The sequence below is a fragment of the Sparus aurata genome, chromosome 22 (assembly GCF_900880675.1).
Source record: "Sparus aurata chromosome 22, fSpaAur1.1, whole genome shotgun sequence".
In the NCBI taxonomy this organism is placed as follows: domain Eukaryota; kingdom Metazoa; phylum Chordata; class Actinopteri; order Spariformes; family Sparidae; genus Sparus; species Sparus aurata.
Genome location: NC_044208.1, coordinates 2356134 through 2383835, shown reverse-complemented (window position 1 = coordinate 2383835; position 27702 = coordinate 2356134). Strand labels below are relative to the sequence as shown.

Here is a 27702-nt window from a genome sequence, read left to right as displayed (position 1 = left end):
GCTATGTATTGTATTATCTTCTATATTGCCGTTGTATTGTATTTAAATTTATTTTTGATTGACAACTGTCAAACTGAATTGTCAATTTTGGATAAATATAAAATATTCTGATTCTGATTTCAGACACTCACCTTCCACCCGGCTCCTTACCTGCTCACCTTCCACCCAGCTCTGCTCCTCCTTCAGAGATGCCGAGCACCTCTCAGTCAATCCCAGTTCAGTTCAGTCCATCACTCATTCGGGCACATCCAAAGGCAGGCCCAAGAAAGGAAAGCGGCAAGGGTAGGAGGAAGAGGCGCTCAGAAATCCTTACTGATACACCAGTTAAGCTGCGATTGGAAGAGGAGGACAGGCGAAAAGGGAAAATTGTCAGAAAGAAAATCTTGGGGGTTGCAAAAGGAAAGCAGAGGAAGGTAAAAAAAACAGCCAAGAAATTGGTGGAAGCTGAGAGCTCCTCGTCAGAGGAGGAAGAAGATTTTTGTGTGGTTTGCATGGAAACCTTCTGTAATTCCAAACCTAAAGAGGTGTGGGTAAAGTGTGTCTTGTGCAGCTTTTGGGCCCACCAAGCATGCACTCCAGGTCTGCCCAATTTCATTTGTCACCACTGTGAGTCAGATTAAGGATGCATTTAATTTGTTCAGTGCTACCAAACGCCACGTTCTCTAAAAAAAAAAAAAAAAAAAAGAAAAGTTCTGTGCTACACTGCACTCCATGTCTGCCCAATTTTATTTGTCACCACTGTGAGTCAGATTAAGGATGCATTTAATTGTTTAGTGTTACCAAACACCATGTTCTCTAAAAGAAATATGTCCTGTGGTACACTGCAATCCAGGTTTGCCCAATGTTATTTGTCACCATTGTGAGTCAGATTAAGATAGAAGAAAAGAAAATATAATGCCTTTATTTGTAGTACAATGACATTAAAAGCAATGAGATTAAAAGCATCTCCTTTCAGTGCATACACAAATATTAAATATAAATACCTACTATAAAAACTACACAGAGTTCTCAGGTAAAGTTCTCACAGTTCTGCAGCATGATAAATAAATGCATATCCATGATTGGATGATCAGGAATTGATATAAGGATGGATTTACTTTGTTCGGTGTTACCAAACGCCATGTTCTCTAAAAAAAAAAATCTTCTGTGGTACACTGCAATCCCGGTTTGCCCAATTTTATTCGTCACCATTGTGAATTGTTTTTTTTTAAAACATTATGTTTATGTTTGAAGCATTATGTTTATGTTATGTTTATGCAATAAATTATCATATCAAATGAAGTTCCATTGTTTTTTCTGCATTTTGTCTACCTGTTACAACCTACCCCAGTAGTGGGGTAGGTTGTAACAAAGGTACACTCTGTATTTGTCATAATCTCACAAATTCTGTGATATAGTTGAGGAGATTTAAATGGGTGCCACTTGTAGTAGACAGATGTCGGTACTTTGCCTAAAAGTTTCAGAAATGTAGCTTTCAAAGAAATTGTAGTTTTAGGTGCTGAAAAAAATGTGTTACAACCATACCCGGTCTCCCCTAGTGAGTTGAAGTGAAGTTGACTAACAAGGTGAAACACAGAATTGGGTGATAATGTTTTGCTACATGCTTCACAACCAGTCAAACCAAAAAAGGGAACAGTAAACTTAAAGAAACACAGTGAACTGAAAGAGATGGAGTTTTAGTAAAAATACGTGTGTCCCCCCACCTCTGAAATCGAAAATTCGTCCTTGAGTGGAGGAGACAAACTCTTGAGTTAAAGTTTTTTAAAACAATATGTGAAGAAAGGTTACTGTTTTTCGGGCAGAAATGTGACAAAGAGCCTGAAGGACAAACAAGAGGACAGACAGGAGTACAGACACTTCTACAGGTATAACTGCTGTATTTTTTTCCGCATACACGTTGAAGACAGTTACAGTTACTACATTACTTTTGTTTGGACCTGTAATGTTGCTTTGTGGGAGGTTTCTCTTTATTTTGTTGAGTGAGGGACCTGTGTTGTTATCAGACTGTCAGTCACTCAGACTGACACGCCCTCGATACGCACCGCCGGCTTCTCTGTTCACACTGGTTTGGTTTGCCATTACTGTGCCTCGGATCAGATCTGGTTTCAACCACGCCGCGTTGCTATGACGACCGGTACTACATGCGAGGACAGTAGAGGCGAGTTGCGCTGAGCCGCTGGTACTGGTCATTCACGGCATGGCATCAAAACAAACATATTCATCTGGTTCAGAAAAAAGTAACAAGAAGAAGCTAGATGAAGAAAAACGCTCACAGGATAAAGTTAAGATTGTTTTTCATGATGTGGGTGGAGGGGGAGCTCTAATGCTGAATTTTTATCTAGCTTTAGTGTTTTCTTTAGGAAAGGGCTAAAATAGAATGTATATGTCATATGTGAATGCCATAAGACTGATTGACTGAAGTGACACACGTTTTAGTGAATTATAGCAGGTCCAGCACGTTGGCATTACATCTGGGAGGGAGGGAGTGTTGTTAGGCAGATGTCTGTCATGTCTGCTGTATCCTCGTCCAGTGGAGCTGCTGTTCCCTCATAGACCTCCTCTGATGTTCAATATTTGCCACGTTACATTACTTTAGGATTATTTTTATGATTGTTTTATCAATATAAGTGTCCTCAGTTTATAGGTCTCTAATGTGAAGTGATCTAAACAACACTAATACATATCAGGCCTATTGTGGATTATTATGGACTATAGTGGCAGTGGATTACTGCTCTGAGTGGATTATTGTTAACTCTACTGAGTTAGTTGTGCCTTTCTTTACCACATTAGAATATTTAATATATTTACAGACTCCAACACATGATCACAGAGAACACACACCTGCAGCATGTAGCGTCACAACTTTATAAGAAGCTCTATGAGCACAGACATGATGGGTGAATCACAACAAGACCAACCACATTGTTTAAAGATAAAAAGATGACATCACACACCTACATGTACATTTAATATGACCAAACAGCATAAAGAGTCATCACAACAAAAAAATAAAAGACGGAACGCTGTCATTGAGAAAATTGCTTTCCTTATCTCGACTTTACTCAGGTTTTGGGGGTTTTGGGGACTTAGTACTTCAGATTGAGAACATTGGGTGAACTTCTGAAATTCAGTGAAAACATGTATAATATATTCACCACCCAATGTTTTTCAGTTCATTTAAGTAGTTGTCATATATCATAGTTTAATGCACAAACTTTACAATTTATTTTGTACTTTATTTGATATATTTTTGTTGTTACATACATTATTATTTTTTGTATAATTTCTCTACACTGTGACATTTTTATTCTAGAAGGAGCGGCTGTCACATCACCCATTTTACCACTCAGGGATCAATAAAGTATTTCTAAATCTGATTCTCAGTTGGGATTAATTAATTTAATTTGATTAAATGTTGTTTTGTTTTTTTTTTGTTTTGTGTTTTTTTACACGTGATGCTACTTTGAATACTTTTGATACTTTGTCCACTTCATGTGGGAGTTTTCAACTCCAAATGTTAGAAAGCTGAATCCTGGAATGATTTGGATTTTATAGCCTAATTGCATTCAACTGGGAAAATATGGACTTATCAGTGATGGATGTTTCCCTCTGACACGTCTGCCATAAATGTTGGTAAGCAGTAGATAAATTCATTCCACTTCACAAACTGTGAACATCCTCATCAATCATAGAAAATCATGCAATGAGCATCCTTGCTATCATATAAGATTTTCTATAAAGACTACTTTAAAAACTTAAAATCTATTAAATCTTAAAAACGATGTTTGTCTTTGAGCTTTATGTTTCCAGTGACTGATACATCGACCTCTGTGCAGAATCATTGGGATCCAAAACTGGCAACATCTCACAGTGGTCACAAAACTATTTTCTCTAACTGCTGCTTCCATTATTTTTGGGAGAAAACAATTTGAAAATAAAAGTAATTTCAGATGGATTTGACATTGTGAAAAATTTGGTAGTGCCTAAAGAAGAATTTCCACTGACTGATTCACTGATGTTTGTTTTTATTGCATCACTCTGCTGCATTTTCTCTTCACCAGGGAATTCAGCACATGCAGCAGTTAATGATTGGATGGTTGATGCAGAATGACAGCTTTTTTCCCGTTATGCTTTGTGCATCACATGCAGGCTGTCTGCATAATGTAACAGAGTTGTTTTTTCTGCTGTAAACCATGGCATTTCACTTTGAGACACACTGTCTTTTCTCACTGACACTACAGTTCTCTTCGTACAGTTTTAAATCATTCAGTGGAATGTTGAGGAAATGCTGTTTAGGGAAAAATAAAGGAATGGCAAAAGTGGAATGCCTGGAAAGTTTTATCTGGTTGTATTGATTATACGTTATAATAACATGTTATTTTAAACAGACCGTTTACATCTACAGCTCAATCTGCTGATGAAGTTCATGAGATAGAGTCAAGAAGTCCAGAAAGGGGAAGCAACCATTTGTGTTCTGTTCTGTTTCTGTTTTGCCAAATGCCTAAAATGTTTACTGCAACTTAAATAAAAATTAAATGAAAAGATTGAGATGTACAGTGAATTTGTGACTGAATCTGCAAGCTCACAGAATCTAAATGGCTGTTCTTAAATATTAAGATTATCATTTCTTATCTGTATTGTTAGTATTTACTGATTGGTTGGTTTATTCTATTATTTGCATGTGATTTGAAATGCTTGTGTAACACAAATCTGTATTGTCCTGCTAATAAAACTACTTTGACTTTCAATTTGAATCTGAATATGGGTTTCAAGCTGTTAATCTGCTGTAAAATGTGTCAGGACTTCAGTTATATCATCATGTCCTGAAAGACATAATCATAATCATTCTGCTGATTATCTGCAAGAGGGTTCTTGGAATTTACAATATTACAGACATCACATACAGATTTAAGGGTGGCCAGTTATTGTACAGTACATCATGATTTAGACACAACCCAGCTTTCAATGTGAGTGTAAGTGTTCAGTGTAAGTACCTCAACGAAACCAGCAGATGCCAGCAGAATGCCACACAGCACATAACATGCTTCAAGGCATCAGAGTGTAAGGTTGGGTCTTTTGCAATGTCACTCATCTGACCTATCAATTAATGTCCTACTCACTGTAGCCATCAGTTTCATCACCATCAGTGGATAGTGTTCTCAACTGTCATCACATGACCTACTGTGCAGTAAGAATGGAATGAGAACAGGTGGTTGTATTTGTAGTGACAGGGTTTTCTCATGTCAGATGTGAATGTCCACCTTGTGGATCCTCCGGTTGTCCACTGACAACTGGTTGATGACCTCAGCACTTTCACTTGATGTGTAACTGTCAAGATCTTTTGCCAGCAACAATGATTTCACCTGTGCTGTGCTGCTCAGTGGCATAATGGCTAGCACATACAGTACCTGGCCACACAACTTGCGACAACTGCAGGTTTGGCTGTTGACTGGTCTGCAGTGCAATGCAAGGCAAGTCATTCCTGCATTTCCAGCAATGGGCATTTCAGCTGTCAGCATTCACACTGCCGTTTCTGCAAGAAATGCATTTTCTAGTTACAAATTGCTTTTTGTCAATATGATCCTGTGTATATGGAGCACCTGGGAGCAGTCAGTAGAAGTGAGAAGCCCTTTTTGGCTGTTGCCTTGGACATTTTCTATTGTTTATGGGTGAAGAGTTTAGCTTTGTTATTTATTAACATTCACCTGGTAAGTGTAGGGCTAATTAGTGAACGTATTGCTCTGGGAATTGCTTGTCTCTGAAGTAGAACTAGTATCCTGACTTATTGTGCAGAATAGTGCACTGGATTCCACTGGATGCATGTCCGCTGCGTTCCAACCTCCAAGGAGTTCCCACAAAAATGACATAATTATGCGCAACTGCAGTTATAGGTATGAGTTATGAACACAACAACACAAAGTATTCCCAACCAAAGGATTAGATGAAGAGCTTGTATTTGTCTCCTTTTTGAGATTTTGTACTGGCATCAACATAGAATGTTTTATTTTGAAAATTAACCGGATGGTATGTTGTTGTTTTGGTGCATGTCTTCCTGTCTGCTCTGTACTAAATTCGACTGATTTGCTGCGCCATTCTCCAGCATCCTGTGTAACTGTATCAGCTGGAATTGAGGGTTAGACATAATATGAGGTTGTAGAAAAACACCAAAAAGTGATATCACAGGGCAGAGCAAGGCAGAGGTGCTACCAGCATGGCACACTACTACAAACTGCCACCAAGCTTTGTTGATGCTGGTCTTTCAAAGCTCAACCAATAAGTTAACAGCTGCATGTGACTTAGCCACAGGTGATACATGCAGGCAGGGGAGGTTGTTACCTGAGCTCTACAACACAACATTCAAACAGTAAAATATGGCTAGACTTGCCAAGTTGTGCATGGTTAAATGTCAGCTGTTGGGTCAGCCAAGTTTGTGAATAAGCACATATTTGATGAACTTAGTTAAATGTGATGCTAAAGTTAGCTTAGCTGCACGCCGGGCAGACACCGTGACAGAGGAAATGATGGTATTTTATCATAAACATATCATTTCTCCATTTTATGGATGTGTGAGTAAATGAACAGCTAATGTTTGTTCAAACTTTGTATAGATTTGTAAAAAATAAACAATAAAACATGAACCAAACATTCAAGAACTGATTGTGAAATGATTTTAAAAAACTCCAGACCATGTCATTTTTGTGTTGCCCATGCCTTCACCAGTGGTCCATACTGCTAATTCATCAAGAGACATGTAACCGTGAACAGCTGGTCAATACTTCACATATGGACAGAGGTATAACCTTCTCAAACTGTTTGTTTTCCTTCATCCACCTGACACACCTCTAAAGTCTTGGACTCTACCCATAACACTTCCCAGTGTTCTCCATTAGCTTCTTTAAAGGACTGTGAAAAAGATGTGACCCAAACAACTAGAGGTGTGTGTCTTGTAAAGTAAACTAACCAGAAGCAGGCTTTGCAGCATGTTTTAGTTCATGCATGTCCATGCATGAACTAAAACATCATTTTCAGGTTGGTTTTCACAAAATTGAACACACCCTGTGTGCTGTAATGGGCTAGGGGAAACACACCCCTGCCCAAAGGTTGATGCCCAGAAATGTTGGGAGTACATTGCAGGGAGAAACAACCAGCATGGCCCTGTCCAAGGTTAAAAAATGCACCAATCAACACCTCTTGAGCTCACTAACTAAACATGTTATAGCTCACTTATTTCATCGTAAGTATGAAAACCAATGGACAACTTCTGATTTGGAAAACTCCGCTAGCTTGAACAGTTTATCCATCTACTCAGCATATCTGTGCAGAATCTGTGGGTAAAGCGCAGGTTGCCAGACGGTCGTGAGCACAGGTTTTGGTTCCAGAACAGGTACAAAGACACCAAACGGTCTCTGCTTTCAGTCTCTACTTTAAACTACGCTAACCATTCCAGCTCCCACACTATGAAATGTGTTGCTTGTAGTGATGAATGCATAGAGAATTATCAAGAATCTGGTACTTCCCCTCAAGTTCTACAGCTTTCTAGCTTCTGTCAGCTCATTGTTTTGATTTTGCTTTTATATTAAATATATATTATTTTATAATATAATATTTTTTTTTGCTTTTTATTTTACTGTTTGGTTCAGTGTTAGCACTCTCATCGAAGTTGTTTAAAGGAGCAGCTTTAAAACCCCACAGCCCTTTACCTGCACCATACAGCAGACAGACAAAGTTAGAAATTAACTGGTGACCAAAGTGGATCATTAGAAGATAACGAGCCAGAGGTTCTTTTAAGTAGTTGGTGGAGACCAAACCAGGGCTAAAAGGCTAGTAAATATTGGACTTAGGTTAGCATACCTGTTGGTAGGAAACTTCAGACGGTTTCTGAACTTTTGCTGTTAATTAGTGTCTTTAAAATAGCCAAAAACATTTTTGAGGATTTTTATAATTACCCATGTCTTACATGGGTCATAATTGCTGGAAAATTAGGCCTTTTGTAACAGCACTAAATGATGTACAGGTAAAATAAGACAGCCTTGCAGAATTTCCTGTGTGTGTGTGTGTGTGTGTGTGTGTGTGTGTGCATACACATGTGCATGTGTGTGTTGGCATGCTGACACATCTCTGATGTGGTATAGTTATCCTACGCATTCTTTCTAAAAACAGCAATCTGTGCTCATTAGTGGTCCTAATTATTTACTGCCATTGGTTATTACTCTGAGACAATTTCTACTCATAGATGTTTAAAAAGACAGTTAACCCATATCACACACATACACAAACATATTTTCTTGTGTGTTCTTAGTGGTATTGAGCCATGCAGATATTTTTGGTTCACATCACATCCCAAAGCAACCATGATGTGAGCCGGGAAGCCAACCCTCACTGAAGCAACATGATATTCTGCTTGAGTCCCCCTTTTAGAGAGGGTTTAGGTCAGAGCATTAAATACGAGCTGTTACCTCTGTAATCTAGATTTTTTGAATGTTTTATGAGCAAACTTTATAGGAAAAAAACAGACCAAAACCCCTTGATCTGGGTCATGCTCAGTTCAAATTAGATCCTTTTCGTTCCCCCTCAAATCCGACCAACTACCCAGAGCCATGGGCTTTGCACACACAGGGATTTGTAAAACTATTTTTTATCATGTTTCCTTTTTTTGCTTTTCAAAGAAATTTGTGTAAATATTTATTAATTCATCCTAGACATAACATATTCCAAGCCACTGCACAGATGTCCTTTGAGGACAATAAGTCCTCATGGATCTGCCAGTGGGTATAAACCACAGCCAGACATATTAGAGCATGAGTCATTGTATTACCTTAAAGCAGCAGATGCATTAATAAACAACACAGATGAGTGTGTGGATCAGCTGCCTTACTGCAGTACTGTGTTTTTAAGTAGTGGTAGCATAGACAAATCTGACGTGATCTGTTTATTTGGGGATTAGATGTGCCCGGAGTACTCTCTGAAATCTGGATTAAAGACGGATATGCGTCACCCAGGAAGATTCTGTCTGATACATTATTCTTGGAAGTTATGGCTGTTTTCATTAAAGCTGCATCTTAGCCTTTGCTTTGGAAAACAGAGTAGAGGAGCTTGACAGCACTGTGGTCTCAAACCCTCAAATTCTGTAGAGTTGTAAGTTGTAAGTTGTAAATAAGGACTCATTGAAATGTCTGGAAGAGAGACTTTATTTATGAAATTTGCTCTGAAAGCATTACATTCTGAACGTTTTCTGAAGATGAAGGTAGAAATGATGTTGGTTTGGAAGTTAACTGATCTGTTAGCATATGTCTTTCCTGTTTTGTTTTTTGCACTGAGAAACCATCTGACTGTTGTGAGAGTTTCAGTCCTAAATGGTATGCACCATTTAAAAAACAATCAACAAAAATCACATCTAGTTTTGGCAAATATAGTCTGCCATGAAGCTAAACCCATTATCAGTGACTGACAAGACTGAAGCAGACTGAGGCCTTGGGTTTAAAAGAAATGGACATTCTCCAAAATCCTATATTTTACCTTCTTGTGGTGATTGCAATGATGAGATCAATACCACTGACATATTACATCTTTGCAAGAGATAGTTAGCCTAGTTTGGCATAAAGACTGGAAACTGGGGGATACAGCTAGCTTAGCCTGGTTCCAGACCCTAAACCACTGCAGATTTCTTCCCCAGGTCATTTACAGCAGGTCTGGTGACAAGTGTAGATGTGATCGTTACAGCTGCACAGGTTGTTGTAAGTCCCAATGACATCAGCAGGTTGGATATGTCACTTGACGTTATTTAGACCCTCAACACGTGTCAAGCATTAATTGTTTAGTTTTTTTTTACATTTTAAATCAAGTCTCCAGCTACTTCACAAGGCTGTTTCATTGTGAAGCTCCATAAATGTTTTGTGGACTATGAAACTTCACTTGACTTCCGATCAGCATCGAGGTGAGTAGATGATGACTGAATTTTAATTTTTTGGGTGAAAGGCAAGTGATGAGTAAAACAACCAGGATAAAACATAGTAACTAATGAGCTTCAGGTGCAATGTGCAGCTGTTTTCTCCTGCTTCCAGTCGTAACACTCAGCTAAGCTTAGCTAATCACTTTCTAATGTGCTCTGACATGAAACTGATATTTCTCACCAAACTCTCAGCAAGAGGGTGAATACGTTATTTTGCCAAAATCACTATTATTTTAAAAAGTGGATAGTTTTGAAGGTAGAGTCTGCTTTTGAAGTAGACTACTGACTTGTAAACCAGAATTGTGTAATGAAACTGCAGCACTTGTGATGGATAATCAAAGCCTGGTCAGTCTAGGTACAGTTTCTAGTTTACTATTTGCTCACATGATTGAATGCTAAAGTGGATGTTATACTGCTAAAACCCCAATATAAATATGCAGTCACTCATTGTACTCGTACAAACAAATGAAAAAGACAAAAATACAGCCATTAAATCATGTTGGTGTATAAAAGTGTTCACTTAAGGCGGTTCAAGTTGGTCACATCACTGGTAAAGTTTTCTGTGTTTTAAGTCCTTTCTAGGAAATACACAACTAAAGATACAGTATCGCACATCTGCAGCATGCATCAAGCAGTTCTGTACAAGCCCTGTTCGTGCATCTTTGCCAACTTAAGGTATAATGGCACATGGATCTATTGCTGCACTTAAAAATAAATAATAAATACTGTTAATATTAAATAAAAGACATCCAGTTAATGAACAAGCCTGTAAATACATAAATAGACAAAGACTTTGATCAACATCTGTGGTGTGCAGTGTTAAACCCCTTAATGTAAGAAGATCCTGTTTAGTCCTGGCCTCATGGGTTGCTTCAGTTTGATTAATGCCAATAGTAGTCCAATAGTAGTAGTCCGAGTAATGCAGGGCACCAGTATTAACTGTCACGTTAATTGAAATGTTGTCACTGGAGTCAGAGCGCTGTTAAAGGAAGAAAGCCTGGTATTTAGCTCACTTACTGCCTAATTAGCCATCTGCTCTGTATCATTCAGTTGTGACTCAGTTAGCTCCAAAGGTTACAGAGGCAGCAGCAGCCAAATTATGCACTCTTCTTATGTTTGACAGTCTGATCATAAATATAGAGAGCTTCAGAGAGGAGAGGGTTATTTAGGGGAGTCGAGGCGAGGGCTGGTTGCACAATAACTGACTGTGGCTCAGATCTAACAGTCCAACTTCAGACAGACATAAAAGTTCTTAGACACATGAGAACGCTGTGGTTGGAAACAGATGCAGAAAGGGCTGCAAGAGTTGAAAGAAATAATATTTTGTTAAGTCTGTGAAATATCCTACAGATATAGCCATATAAATACAGATGGAATATAGGTGGAATATTGCTGGTAGTTCAAGTTCAACATTTCAACAGATCATTTTCACTGTCAAAGGCTGTATTACAGTAAAGTGAAGTCATTTTCCAAACAGACTCGTTCTAACACTTTCCTAGTGACACCTAGTCATTAAAGCCACATTACTGATGATTATCCAATATCTCATTGTGTAAATATGGTGTGAATGTACTAATAGTCATCCCTACAATACTGTCGCAATAGCAATATCAAGTGTTTGGTAAAACATATTTTGAGTTATGATTTTGTCACAACCTATTGATGGGATTTTCAAAATTATCAAGATATACATAGTGTGTATCCTGATATAGCCAGAAATATCGCAATGTATTTTAATGCCGCATCACCCAGCTCTAAGCTTCCCAAACCTGTTAATATAGGGCCCTAAATGAAAAGCAAGAGATTTGGCGAACCAAATGGTGCTACGGTAGCTAGTGGGCCTCGGGTGTTAGTTGTGCTAAGCTTTACGATGTGGAGGCTCTAACAGTCATTATTTTCCACAATAACCATGTTCAGATCCAAATGACGGAGACTCAAAGTAAGAAATGAGCCGTTGAATAAACATTTACAAGCTATATATGTGGATATCTTTTTTCAGTAGCTAGTGCAGAAAAGAAGAGGGTTGAGAGGAGAGTAAAGCAATTGACTAGAAACTGAATGCTAATGTTGATTTGTGTCTGCTGGATGTGAAACAACTAAATGCTAACTTGTTATCCAAAACCGACTTAACAAGGTAACAAAACGTCCAATGTTTGTGATTTCAAGTTTGTAGTGAAGTTGCTCGAGTCATGCCGATTAACACCCACAGCTCATTGCCAGCTTTTCCACACAGTTGAAGAAAGAGCTACTTAGTTACCTGTAGGTTACAAAGTTACAGGAACACTAGGAATAATAAAGACCCCCCTCACCGGAAAATAAAACAGTGATGAGTGTAGCAGAGAAAATGTTTAAAGCACTAATGCTAAGGTTAACACAAAAAGGATACCATGCATAAGAATAAGATGCAAACAGACAATAGGTTGGCACAACAAAAGGGTTGGGGTGGGAATAGTTGCAGAGTTGCAGTCATAAATAATACCATTTCCTTAAAATTAGCTTAAAATTACTGTTTTATTTTTGCAGAACTGGCATTAGAATAGTCTAAGAGCAAAACTTGTGCAACCAGCCCAGTGTTGCAGTTTGATTTGGGTCAATATGAGCTCGTGGTATGATTATGTCAGGGAGGAGAATCTGTATAGGTGTTCCAGTCCAGCGTTGGTGTGTGAATCAAAGTTTGACATATTCACACCCAGATGCCTGTGATTGTCATCCTGCCAAACTCATCGTTCCACCTGAACATGCTACATGAAAACAACTTCATTGGTCAGAGGTTCACTGCTACAGTTTAAGCTAAAATGCACACGCTCAGCAGTACACACACCAGTAGATCAGGTTAAACAGAATGTAGGCGCCAGGGAAAATCATGCGAGAGTACGTGTCAATAGCGTGAGTGTTCTGGATTATCCGGAAGCCACGGATGCCCTTTTTCTTGGTCCCAGTGGGCTCGCTGTCCAGGGAGAGATGCACCACCATTCGCTCCTGTTTCTCTGATGCATCCTCAGCCGCCATTGAGGCCCTGGTGTACCCTGCCAGGCTGTTTGCGTCTGCCTCGCTGTAGGTACCGTCTAGCATCATGGTCCTGGTGTGGGACATGCCACAGGTGCAGGGGAGTGCCTGAGACTGAAAGAAACGAATCAAGATTGTATACAAAGTTGAAAACACCATTTGGAGACTTGTGCCATTCCTGAAAAAGTTTCTATACCTGTTCCCTGGCTTTTTCTCTCAGCTTGCGGTCTTTCCCGTCCCTCACTGTTGTCAGGTAGTTAACTGCTGCATATTCAAGCACAGACAGGAAGACAAAGACGAAACTGACCCAGAGGTAAATGTCCACAGCTTTGATGTAGGAGACCCTGGGCATGGAGGCATTGACTCCAGTGATGATGGTGGACATGGTGAGCACCGTGGTTATACCTGTAGCAAAGAGAACATACAACTTTGTTTTAGCATAGCAAGCACAGCTTTAGCAAGAAAGACTGCTGGAACATATTTAGAGGGTTGATATCTATCTTATCTCCATCTGTCTAGCATAGGGATTGCTCTGGGACTTGTAGGACAAGTGGAGTCACTTTGCTTGTTGTAAAGTGAAAAGTTCTGGTTTAGTGATTGTTTCCCAGAAGGGCAATGTCTCTTAAGTTTATCTGTGAACATTTCGATACAGGAGAGCATGCTGATAGTAGAAAGAAACGATTGTCCAATTGTGTTAAACCAATAGTTATGCTCCACAGGCTCATTATATCTTTAGCTGCATTTTTCTCTTCTCGGGCTACTGTTGGTCTATACATTACTACCAGAATAAATGAAGCTGATGATATTATAAGTACAGCAAAGCTCCATATTAGCTTAAAAGTCCTTTTATGACAGAAAGTCCTCATGAAGCCGCCATTGGGTATAAACCATATAGCCAGCATGAGTCAGTTTATTACCGTCGGGTAACTCCTTATTTGGTCAAGTTGTTCCTGTGAATTCTGCGGGGTAAAGGTTTCATTTGAGTGGCCATTCCTGCCTCTCTATAAACAGAGTTCAGTAGTAATTTGTAAAGTATTCTTGACTATACTTGGCTGTAGCTAGTTATCGTTAAGTAGCTAATTAGCTTATGGCTCAGTTAATTCTGGAACCAGTGGTCCACAGGATTGTCTAAACATTGTTACCACGTGTCGCGCATCAACATAAACTGTGATTTATTCTTTACAAAACCGGAAATGATTGTGGAAACCAAACCAAGACTGTTCTGGTGAGCTTTATTTTGTTTATGTCAAACAATTAAACAAAGAAACTGAGAGGGTTATCAGTTGTATTTTTCTGCTAAGTAAGTAGTGAGAAAATAAGAAAATATTTTGTGTGCTTATTTTATTCCTTTATTACACTAAAAGCTCATAGAGTTTGTGAAATGTAGCAAATCTATCAGTCCATGGCCTCTTGAGGTACAAAGTGGAGTTATGAGACAGGATGGGCTGCCCTTAGCAAAAAGTAGTATACTTGAAGTTCATTGTATTAAGTATGCTTGAGTATAAGTATAAGTATAGCAAGTATACTATGGATCATGTACTTATAGCATACTAGAAAGTATACTATATTAATACTTCTTCGGACTAAATTGTAACATTTTAAGTTTATAAAAGTATACTTTAAGTATACTTTATAAGGTCATTTTAAGTTTACAGAAGTACACTTTCAAGTATACAACAAGTACACTTATCTATATACTACTAGTGTACTAAGTATATACTTCTAGTCCACATTTTAGTTTATTAACATGGAAGTTTATAATAGGGGTAATACCTCAATGCAAATGTGTGTAGTGAAAAACATCTTTATTCTGTTAACTTAAATGTTAGCACACGTCAATGTCTTGACCTTAATCTGCACTTACATCAAGATACACTAAGTATAAGTACCTGTAATTTGGCAAATTCTAGCCAGAAAGTCACCATTTATTACCACACACACACACTCCAACAGCTTAACAGACCGGAAGTCTCTCCCAGAAAACACCCCCTCACTCACGGTGCCAACATTTTTATCATCTTTGTTAACTCGACACAATTTAACCACAGAACAAGGATGTGAATTAACCCGCAACCGTCTTTACACATCATCTTATTCACAACCACATTCACGAACCATAATTACACCAACAACAACAGAATACCCAAGAGTCTTTGCGCCACAGTCCACAAGGGGTGTTACAGTATACTAAAGTATAAGTATTTAGTATAAGTGTAAGTCTAAGTATTAATGTACTTAGTCTTAGACTATTCTTTATACTTTTCAGTATAAGCCAAGTATACTTCACTATACTTTTCTTCAGTATATAAAATATAGTATATAAAAAGTACACTTCAAGTATACTGCCTCAGTTTTAGTATAAAATAAGTATACTTGTTGTACACTTGAATAAACTACTTTTTGCTAAGGGTGGGGCTACCTTGTTAGCATGCTAACTTCAGTAGACATTTCTGCCACACAGTACACAGAGGTCTTTGACACAATGTCAACACTGTTGTTTCTTCATACGGTGTTGATAGAGTTAGCTAAATTATTTCATGTTTTACACTGAAATGACATATTGAGCCTTCTAAGAAATAGTTTGTACGTTTAGGAAATACTGGTTTTCCTTCATTTATTGGCTTTCTTTCGAAGGGGTGTTATGAAGACCAAATCATATCTCATTTTTGTGTTTAACCACAGATATGGAGTTAGGACGTGGTCTCATCTCATCACGATGAATCTCAAACTTTGAACTTTAAAACCTTTTTAGGAAGACTGTTGTACAGACTGTGATCCAGAAAAAATAAACTCTTATGAACTCTGCATATGTTAACAAAAAAAAATCTTTTCCAGACAAACAACAGGGCTTTCTGTCTGGCTGATTTTTGGGTCTGAACATGCTTTTGCACTCACCTACTCACTGAACACAGTCCAGGGAGACACATGAGAGCACATTCATCGAGATAAACTGGTGACTCTATTAAAGAGAGAAGAGCTAATGTCTGGCCAAAAAATCATGATATTTGTCACTGGGCTGTTAAAAAAGTTTGCTAAATCTGCCTTGAAAGTCAACAAAAATTGCAAGAAAGGTGTCTGTGGATGTGAGCTGTTTCCTCCTGCTCTATGGTGAGCTAGGCTAACCATTTCCTGACTGCACCTCATTATTTCAGGCAGAAATGAGATGCAGTTGAGCCTCACAGCTATTGCTCAGAAAGAAAGCCAGCCAGCACATTTTTTTTTGTTTTTAGATGTATTGCTTTCCTTTAACGTTTTGATCTTCTTTGGGGTTCTTGTTAGCCTTTCAGGCTTCTGTGGATAAATTTGAAATAGAAGGATGGTCATTGTGGTGCATATCTTCTTACCTAATGAGACCCTGGCAGGAACGGCCCTGCGGTCGATCCAGAAGGACACCCAGGACAGCATGACCATGAGAGTGGCAGGGAAGTAGGTCTGCAGCAGGAAGAAGAAGATGTGACGCCGCAGAGTGAAGTTGATGTACAGACGGTTGTACCAGCCTAGAGACAGGGAAGACATAAAATACAGCATGGTGCTTGCCATTATCTTGTGTGTCACAGGTAAAACAAAGGTGTGCTGTGCCACAATTCCATGATAAACACAGTACCATCGTGAAATTAACAACTAATCTTCAAAGGGATGATAGAAATCTTGAGGGGCATATAAACTAAACCAAACAAACAACAAAACACCAGCTGAATAGAGAAGAGAATTGCTTTGGAGGCAAATTCTATGACAGCAGAGCACAATGAGGTAGAGAATGGCACAATGACAATATGAGGGAAATATATGAAATATATTATAATAGCCCAGTGATGGGTGTTGTAGCTCCTGCATTACAAAAGGGAAGAGCTTTTTCTCATGAGTAAATTCAGTTTGGGAAAAGACAAACAATTATTTTATTGTCAATCATATTATTTTATTGTACATACTGAAATAGATTTTGACACAGTGCCCCTCGACGTTATTGGGCCTCAAGATTAGGTCCAAAGGCTCGAGTCACATTAAGGTTCATTCCATTTCTGTTTGATCAATTAATCAAAATACTCCATACTTATTGCAACACAGTGAAGCTGGGGGATTATCCAACCTTATAGAAAATATCTCTGTAAAACTCAGTGTTTGTTCTGCCAGTCTACCTGTGCTGCTGTAAAAAGCCAGTCTGGAGGTAGTGTGAAATTTCTGGATGAGGAACTGAGACAGAGAAATCCTGTCATCGGTGCTCAGGGACTCATCACCGCTTTTCCAATACAGCATCAGGTCTTCATCTGTGTAAGCATCTGAAGGAAAGGAAGCATGCATGTAAGTTGTACTAGCTTAAGTATCAGCAGCAGTAGGCTGATCTCTGCTAGACTGATAGCCATATAAATAAAGTCACTGGCAAGAAAATCCCCATACAACTGGTGTGTACTGTACACAGTGTTATAAAAAGTCCCTAAAAGTCATACTTTTGTAAAGGTAAAGATATTGCTTAAAAATGTTATTTTGGTAAAAGTGAGTAAAAGGCTTAAAGTATTACATACTAAATGTACTTAAGTATCAAAAGCTGTTTTTTGGCAGTAAGTGTACAGAAGAATCAGTAAAAGTAAAATTATACATTATACATATTACGTGTGTATGTATGTGTAAACATGCATATAATATGGTTAAAAAAATAATCAATATTCAGCATTTTTTTCAACATAATTGCTCATTAATTAATTGATATGCATCTTTAGCTCTGATATAGCATGTAATCTGCAAATTAACTAAAGTTATACCATGGTCTGGAGGAATACTGGATTCTGATTGGCTGCAGGGTGTCCATTAACCCCTGATATATGGACACCTACTAAGTAGTTCCAGTCAAATTGACTGTTCACCGCTGTAAATTAATGCGCTAGCTGGCATATCAAATCTTAATATTTTATTTCCAGCACTGAGTGCAGTCTGACTGTCAGTCCTTCAGTGTCTTATCCTCTGAACACCACAGGGTGGCGACTGTAACACACAAGCTGCAGAAAGTTCACTTCCCCTCTAAACTTACTGATACGCGAATACGCTGTTCAGCTCTCTACTTCAGGCTGCGGCCACAGTAGCGTTACACACGGCCGGTCGTGAACACCTTGCTTATTGATTTGGGGACAATGACATGACTGGTTAGTTAGCTAATCGTGTTAGCTAGCATACTGTCAAATTATATTTACTGTTTGTCAACCGTGCGCAATGCTATTGACTTTGAATCTTGCTAGCATAGCGTTAGCTTTCTGGCTCATGGCTGAGCGGACTAGAATATCTCCCGTTGCCAAGTCGTATCTATGGTCCGTCCTATTTACTGGAGGAGTGAACAACGCTTCCGTTGCATAAGAATCTTACGGGAGATTAATGACTGTTCCAGGTATTAGTCTAACCCTCAGGCGTTACCAGGGAAGCTAAGTTATGGCTTGTGAAAAACTTTATATTTTGATTGTAAAACGCATGAAAATGTAAATTAATAGTCCGAATTTTTAATTCGAAAAAAAATTTAAGCATTGTAATTTTACTTCGCTAAATTTATTGGATAAGTACGGGATAATGCCCTTCGAGGTGTCCATAAACAGAAGTTAATGGCCTCCGCGTCGTCCATTAACTTCTGTTTATGGACACCTCGTCGGGCATTATCCCTTACTTATCCAATAAATTTAGCGAAGTAAAATTACAATGCTTAAATGCTTAAATTTAGTGAACCTCGAAATTGTACTCGAGTATGTTTACATGCCTATTCACACCATCACACAAAGTGCCATTCAATCATGCCAACCATTTAGAGTCATAACATGTTTCTAAGTGGTGTTATGTTACTGATGAAACTCAACACTTCCTGCAGACCTTTCAAATTTAAAGCCTAATTTGAAATATCTGTACAGCAATTGTCAGACATTGATGTTAGAAAAACTGCAAGACTGATCAAAATGTAAAAAAAAACAAATGTGAGTGAAAAAAGTTTTTCGAAGTAGTAGTAAAAGAAAATAGAACGATATGAAAATTCTGATGTAAAAAAGTCTATCTGACATCGCCTTATTGGTGTTTTTTGGCCAATCATATTTTCCATTTTGCTTTCTTTTTCAGTTTTCAGCTGTCACAGTTGAACAACCTTAAAAAATGGTTGGGTTGAAATAGACACTTTTGAAATATGAACCAAGTGTGGGCAACTTGCGTGCGTGTTTGTCAGGCTTTATTCCCCGAGCTGCAAAACTTTGAGATTACAAAAATGCCATTGGTCATTTGCACCGATGGTCCTGGAGCAACATTAATTATGTTCCAGGAACAACACTAACAACACTATCATTATGTGCATGTCATTAAAAACAACTGTTATTCTTCTAATTCTTGATAAGTAACAGTATATCATAATTAAACAGCAATAAATAATTCACTGTTTTTGGTCAGTGTGATGCTGATTAAAGCAAAATGCTGCAAATTGCTTTGAGCCTTTAACAATTAGTAGCACATGACAGTATTTCCAGTGTCTTCTAAGCAATAGAGTGGAGAGTGAGGGCATATGAATACTTACAGCTCTCCAGTTCTAGTGTGCATGTCTGTGAATCCAAAGGGAAACGACTGAAATCCATGTTGCATGCTGCTGTTACTGTAACCCTGGGGAATTTAAAGCAGAGAGTTAGCAGCTCTATGCATGCTGCACCAAGGCACCAAATAGAATTTGGTGGGTGAGCAAAATCCTTGCAGATATAGTGCAGATATAGGGGGAGTTTCCTGTCCTCACCTCAGGCTATACAGGACATGACCATCAGGGAAGACCCGCAGCATGATGTTGTCAGTGGTGGTGTCATGGATGAAAGACCTCTTAGAGTGGACAAAGAACACATCGGGCACCCAGATCTTCTTCACCAGGCGTCCGTCAAAGGTCATGCTCTTGTTGGTGCCGCTCGGGAAGGCCAGCCTCTCATCCTTCCAGTAGTGCCTCAGATACAGGGTCATGGTGAAGTCCTGAGGGAGTAGGGGGAGGGGTGTCAGAAACAGCCTCTGGATTAAGTCTCACTACGAGGACTCTACATGCTTGCTGCCTCTACTTTATTGAATTCCCCCAGGATTACACTGCTGAGGCTGATGTCTGCTGGATTATATGAAATGTTTATGACTAAACATACATGGTCAAGGGAAGTGTTGGACATATGTTAACAAGTGCAGTCCAAAGCTTCCATTGGTCCTAGATTACCCTTGTCCTCGCACCTCCTTGCTCGTGTTGCTATGCAGGCAGGATGGACCTGCGTCTGCACTACTCCCTCTTGCCACTGAAGATCATCCTCTATCCCATTCTCCTTATGGCATTACATAAGACCAGATCAGTTTGGAATAATGGTTCCAGCAACACATGGTACTCTTGGCACCCACTATAAAAATACCTTATATGTTGTGTAAGATGAGTACAGGGGCATTTCTAAATCTCTCCAATGAATATTAACTGCAATATGTTGAACATTTACTGATGAGAGATGCTTTACTCTCTAATCAGTAGAACTGTAATCTAAAGTCTTTGTCTTTGAATGTATTTAACTGCCAGTATATATCGTAAGCAGTATAAAACTTTCCATGATTGATTATAATGGCCATGAAAGCTGGATCTCTTCAAGCGAGATTATGTAACTTTTGAAAGAATTAATGAAATGTTGGATTTATCACCAGCAAAATGCCTCCTGGCTCAGGTCCCTGCTCATTACACTCTGGGGTTTTTGCTGCTGCAGCCTTACTTGGTTCTGATGTCTCTTGTTAGCTAATCTTAGCACAGTTAGCACACACACTGACTTCTGAGTCAGTTGATTATCTTGATGATACTTCTATAGTTGTGCTGTAATTTAACATTACAATACTTCATAATTGCAACAAAAATGGAATTGAATTCAAACGCAATTAAATATGAATCTCAAATTAACTATATTTCACACAGATATTGTCTGACTCAATATAAATCGTCAGGAAAATGACTTTATGATTGTTGATGAAGGTTATCAGTCATCCAGGTCATGGTTGCCTACAATAAAGTGCTTAGGACTTTATGACTCTTCTTTTCTTGGGCTTATGTTAGGCTACACTTAAGCATCCATTGTCATGCCATAGATGCCACAAAATAATTTGATTTATTCACGAAAAATGCAAAACACTTTAGTCTGCTATCAGTATGATGGCTAATGTTAACAAACCTGAGCCAGTGCCATGGCTTCATAACTCTTCTCTAGTCCAACTTGTCTTACATTTATATTACAGTGAAGCAGTCCTTATTATCCCATAATTTCCACAATATAAAAAGTTTAATTCATTATCAAAATGGCAAAATACTTTAGTCAGCTCTCAGTATGATGGCTGTTATCTTATGTTTAGCTGTCATTATTATCCCATATTTGCCACAAAATATTGAATTGACAAAAAACGTAAAACCCTTAAGTCTGCTATCAGTGTGTTGGCTAATGTTAGCAGACCATATATTGCTGTTTTTAGGACTCCTCTCTACTTGTGCTACTGTTATTTTACATCTTCGCATTCATCACTGTCCCATTGCCACAACATAAAGAGTCGATTTATCAGCAAATCTGCTATCAACATGTTGGCTACTGTTAGCAGACCTTAGACACATATTACTGTGTAAATGACATTGCCAAGTCAGTGCACTGACTTCATGACACTTCTCTTCTTGTGCCACATTTTAGCATTCATTATTATTCCATAATTGTCACCAAATAAAGGCATGAATTTATTAGCAAAAACTGCAGAACACTATAGTCTGCTGTCAGTAATATGGCTTATGTTAGCAAACCTTAGACACTGCGATGTAATTGACATTACTGATTCAGTGCTGTGACTTTGTGACTCTTCTCTCCTTGTGCTACTGTTATACTTCATTTTAGCATCCATTATTATTCCATAACAAAATAAATAGTTGAATTTATTATGAAAAATTACCATCAGTATGAGGGCTTTTGGTAGCAAACATTAGACAGCTATTGCTGTGTAAATGAAATTTCTGAGTCAGTGCTATGACTTTATGATATATTATGTTTTATTTTAGTTACACAGCCTTACTTTAAATGACAAGGCTTGTACAGCCTTTTTTGTAGTTTCAACAACTCCTTGTGCAAACCAAGCGCATTTGTATCCTGCTAACAAGCACTGTGTGTGCTTTCAAAGCCTGATATACTTTATTTCCTCTCAGCCAAAGAGATTGTTTTCCACCTTTAACCTTTTACTTTGACTCAATCCCACACTGTCAGTGTAGCTGAAAATAGTCTCCACAAATTCTGTGTCAAGTGCTCCCCTTTTATTACATCCATTCTGACATATGTACAAACACCACATTTCTATAATGATTTACCACTAGTGTACTGTAAACCAAAACAAGCTGAGCCATTGTGAGTTGTTTTCAAAGATGTATGTGTTCAGTAGGAGTCAATGGGCTTAAAGAGTTCACAGACAGGGAAGTGAGAAAGTACTCAGATATGGACAAGCACATTGTTGATGTTATTGCTGTTGTTGTTTAGATATTTTGAGAGTGAGAAAATGAAAAGACCAATGTTTCTTTTAAAATCTTGTGTTTACTAAACCTGCCAACTTCTGTATGAAACAGCAATAGATCATTTGCTGTGAAACGATTCTAAAACCTGCAGCTCTGTGATATGACATAATGTCATTAAGAACAGCCGTCATCTGGAATCATTCATTTTTCCCCCTCTCTGTTCCAAAACAATTAAATACACAACTCTGGGATCCAAATGAAAGGTAATCCTTGGTCGTCCTTGAAAAAAGGAGCTTACACAACATCAGGATGCCAGTTTTGGAACCAATTTATGGTTCCAGAACAGAAGGTTGATTTAATTACATTACTTAACATGCATTCAGTCTGACTTTGAGCAAAATAAACTATTCTAAACTAATTCCCACCACTCAGCTTTCATAATCTGATTCTGATTATCCAACTGAAAACAACAGCTAAATGACTCAAACTTAAAAGATAATTAATTTATCATCTCAATGTACAGAATCCTTCTGCCAGTCGCACAAACACAGACATCTGACAAAGGACAGCTAATCACTTTAGACTGTATTTTGGGCTCTGATCTGGTGTGTCCAATCAAAAAAGTTGAATTGAGAAGACAGTGTTCCCACAGTCTTAGTCACAGTGGTGCTCATGTGTCCATTTTCATTCTGTTAATGTTCCTGCCTAATTAGTTTCTTTGTCAGAAGAGAGCTTCCTCCCCATGTGTTGAGGTAGTGTGAGTTGATTTGTTAAAGTCAGCAACTTCCACACATGAAAACTGAATCTGCCCCACATTCACTGCCATCATTTGCCACAAGTAGAGTTATCCACTGGGATAGTAGCATTAATAATGACAGTATATTTTCTTCTTCTTCAATAATCTCATTACTTTCAGTTTGTGTTGGTCTTTGCTTTCAAACCTGACTGAACATTAAGTAAGAGAGACAGAATGATCCCAGTAATCCTCCATTTTCACACCCAAACGGAATCTATTTTAATGATTTTTTTCAGTATTTGCAGCAGATTTGAGTTCTTTTTGAAGTCGGACTACCACTACTACATTACTTGTAATAATTCGAGCCACTTACCATGTCTACTTCTGATATGCTGTCCAAGCTTTCCACTTGAACATCCACACCAACTGGGACAGCTGGGCCTGCAGATAAATATCAAACATATTAGAGTTACATTTGTATATTTTACAGAGAAACGACTGTACTGTACACATTATTGCAGGTCCATATTTCACATCTGGAACCAAGACTTAAAGAAGAAGATGGTCCGGAGTACACTACTATGTGTCCTATTATGCAAAGATGCATGACAAGCTAATGTGGAAACTGGACATATATTTTATATAAACAATTTCAAAAATTAGAACCAGATGGGTCCAAAATCCAAAGAAATAGCATATCACTGGAGCAACTGACAACGGATGCTCTTTGCTTGCTCCCCTTGGCTTACGACCATCAGGTAATTAGCAAGTATGGAGGTGATTTAAAGCAGCTCTGACCAGGACTATGACTCCAGGGATGAGAAGATACAGCAGGCGGAGAAAGGAGAGGTATGAAGCAGCAGCGGAGCAAGAGGTCAAAACTACATGTAGAGCCAGAATATTGTACACAACTTACCCAGTGGATATATTTCGACCAGACCAGCGGCGATTTTTGAATGACAAACCAGACTGTTTTGATGAGTTATTTAGTATATGTTGAGTTTGAAATGTGTTTTATTAATGGGTTATCAAGGCAGTTAAACTCATCTTAGATTTGAAATGGAGAAACCTGGATTCAGATGGCGTATGGTTGTATTTTTCTGTTTAGTGAGCTGAGTCACCAGACCAACAAAAGCCTGCAGGAAGCGGGCGTGGTAGCTGACGCAGGTCGAAGGACACAGAGCCAGGTCCGGTCGACGGCGCAGAATAGCCCAGCAGTCTGCCGATCATCCCTGACTCAGTGCGCAAAGAGAGGCTTTGGGAGGCAGATGACTCGAGACGACAAAGACACGACATGGCTGAGGCAAAGCAGCCAAGTGAGATGCCGGACCCGGGGACCCAGGACTCGGTCGAGAAGGGGGTCGAGGGAGCCGGAGCAACAGGAGCAGCCCACAGGCTCCCCTGCAGCGTAATCCTGAGGGGAGGTGAGCACCTGGGAGATTTTTCAGCGGAGAAAAATCTTTTTGTTGTGTTCGAGGAGTGGGACGAGTCACCCAGAGGAAGGGTGGCCCCAGAAGTGTCCGTGGAGGGAGTGGTGCAAGCCGTGCATGCAACGTTAGGCCATGTGTGCACCCTACCAACACGGAAGGAGTTGGAAAAGCAGCAGCTCTGGATTTCGGGGAGCCAAGTTCGCCATGTTCTAAAAGTATGTGGGAAGTACAACGCAGGGTGCCGAGGACAACGGGTGGATGGCTTAACCATGAAGAGCACCATCCCCTGGGGATCAGTCTGCATGGATGTGGCTGGTCACCGGGGATTGACAGGGAAGAAAGGTGAGAAATACCTCCTGGTGCTAGTAGAGGAGATACTGGATGGTAATACAGTATCTTTGTAGAAATAAGGGATCCAGGGAGTGGAGCAGCTTGAGCTGATTCCTAGCTAGAAGAAGACCAGGAACCAGAAATGGCCAGCAGCACACAGCACCTGCCACCCTACATCAGACTGGCCACTGTATAAGGGGTGGTCACCATGAGAAGGAACTACCTCGGGGCTCTGGACAGTCAGAGCCCTGAAGAAATTGGATTATTCCAAAGAGATTCCTGTCAGAAGAGAAGGAGTTATTGGAGTGTAGAGAAGTAAAGAACTGTTGTGTAGTACGCATGAAGCCTACTACATTAACGGTCCGATGGAAGGGACCAGGTCATGAAAAACCTGCAAGGCCCAACAGGGCCAGAGGAGAGTTCAAAGGTATGGACTACAAGTCTGCAAAAGTCATGAATGCCTAAATCTGTGGATTATGTCGAGTGACAAGTGACGTCATCATGAATGTGTTTGGATATGTGTGGCCATCCACATCTTTGGCAGAGGCACTCCTGAAGAAATTTCTAGATAGAGACTTGGAAAGTACAGATCTCTACGGGCACGCTTACGCTTTGCACAATATCGATCTATAATCAGACTTTGTGTTGTAACACCTTGCTGGATGGAGCAAGCTGTATCCACCGCGGAGCCAACCCAGAGCAAGCTGCCAGCGCTGAGGGCCTCCTCTTGCCTGCCCCGAAGAAGTCTACTCAGCTACCCAAATGGACTGGGTGAGCTGGTGTTGGGGAGAAGCAACGCTGTCGTGGAGGGACCCTCATCTCCGGGCTCTGGGAGGGCGGCGAAGGAGAGTCAACAGCCATTGCATCTCAACTTGACCAGACGGCGATGGAAACTGACAGCACCAGGCTGGGACCATCTTCAGCGGAGAACCCGCCCTGCAGGGACGACTCGGTCACCAACGCCATCAGCAGACTCACCTGTCAACTCAGGAGTTGAGGGAGCTGCTACAGAGCATCAAGTCGGCGGGGCGGATGCAGCTATATTGTCCCAACTTGACCAAGCTGTGAAGGGGAAAGACGGCGCCGGGCCTAAGCCGGCTTCAGCGGGTGAGCCCATCATCATCGTCGATCCCTTTCTTGCCCTGGGTCATTCACCAATACCGGCAACAGGCTCACCATTCACCTTAGACGGTGAGGCAGATGGTGGCGTTGTGCTCATGTAGGAAGCACTGGAGACGACAGCAGTGCCTGATCTCAAGAAGGGGGTGTCAAAATAGTTGAGATCCATTTACTCCTTTCTAATATAATTACCAGTATGTACACACACACGGAGACAGTGTCAAGAAAGTTGGGAGTCATACACTCCTGTCAGACACAAATACAAGAAAGGGACATTATACTTAGTCCTGAAATGATTCTGCAATATATCAAAACTTTGCTTGCTGCATTGTGTTTGCCATAAATTCATTGGAAAGTGTTAAACCATTACATTAAAGGTGTGTTGAAATAGGAAGTGAAGAGGAAAGGGCAACACGGGGTGTCTGTGAAAAAGAGGAAGTGTTACACTCAAGGCTCTGTCTGTCATTCTGTCTCTGATGATCATTTTTGACTTAGTGTTAACTTTGCAAAGTTAAAGGAGGTGTAAGGTGTAACCATGATGTATTGAAGTTTAGAGATCTAATGAAAATCAGTAAAGAAACAGTGTTGAGCTGAGGTCATGAGAAAGTGTTAAAGAACTGGTCAGGTCAACGTGAGGCCAAAAGGATGTGTCGAAATCTGATCGCACTTTGGGCACGGGCACAGACCGTGACCGAGGCATGTTGGATCATTATGAAATCGTCAGCCGTCATCAAGGGACTATTAGTCATTGAACGGAGAGATGGTGGGAAAATGTCCTAAAAAGGACATAAATCCGTGCCAGTGTCCGAAGCAAGAGTGTATATAACCTGAGGAGCACGGACTAAAGTTCGTTCTTCCAATCGCTCAAGCCTTGAAGAAACACCTGAGATGGAGAATGTGAGCAGCCTAAACATCGCAGAAAGGACTTCAAGAAATCTTCAGCAGAAACAGACGAAGGAATTAAGAGCACAAAGGATTAACCATTTTTGCCAACATGCTGTGGATTACAATTTGGATATTGGAGTACTTTTGTTCACGCTGCTGGCGTGAAGTTTGGACTTTGAGGAAGTTACGAGACCTTCGGCTGGGTTGGTGATTTGCCTCAAGGACTTGGACTTTCAGCAGGAAGGGAAAGGCAAGCCATGGAAAGACCTGACCCTCTCCATCTCACCTAAATTTAAGTATTTCTAACCAGGCCTCAGCTCTTTTAGGTTAATTTGTTATTTGAAGTATTGTAATTTATCAATAAGGATTTTTGATAATGATTGACAGTAACTGAAACAAGTATTGCGCTATATGCTTTGCCCTTGCTAAAATCTATGCAATAAAACCTACATAATATAGTTAAAGTTAAAGTTGTGGACATTGATTTTATGTCTCTTTGAGTGGAAGTAAAAGTCAGGTGTTAAGTGTGCATAATATCTTAAAGGTTCTTAAAGGTTACTCTAGCCTACCAAATTGAAACAGGCCCTTAGGGTTTACCAAAAGCCCTTAAAATCAAACCTAGCACCAAACCAAGAGCCCAGATCATTTAGAGGAGAGCTGCCATTAACGGGCGTGGCTGGTGGCTGTATCTGACTCAAGGGCTATTCATGTCAGGTGCCGTACCAGAGGAAGCAGGGTAGACGTTCGGATTCAGGCAGTTAGAAGC

General features: G+C 39.6%; 1 protein-coding gene across 1 annotated transcript in view; it reads right to left on the bottom strand.

Moving 5' to 3' along the window:
* Positions 1-9167: 9167 nt before the first annotated feature.
* The window catches only part of LOC115574652 (gamma-aminobutyric acid receptor subunit rho-2-like), a 36022-nt gene continuing 17487 nt past the window's right edge, over positions 9168-27702 (bottom strand). Inside the window, exons 3-9 of the mRNA XM_030406316.1 lie at positions 23546-23613; positions 19695-19918; positions 19485-19567; positions 17092-17232; positions 16300-16452; positions 13152-13360; positions 9168-13069 (exon numbers count right to left, since the gene is read on the bottom strand). Of these exons, the coding sequence (XP_030262176.1) occupies positions 12755-13069; positions 13152-13360; positions 16300-16452; positions 17092-17232; positions 19485-19567; positions 19695-19918; positions 23546-23613 (1193 nt within the window). The 3' untranslated portion in view covers positions 9168-12754. The remainder of the gene's footprint in view (positions 13070-13151; positions 13361-16299; positions 16453-17091; positions 17233-19484; positions 19568-19694; positions 19919-23545; positions 23614-27702) is intronic.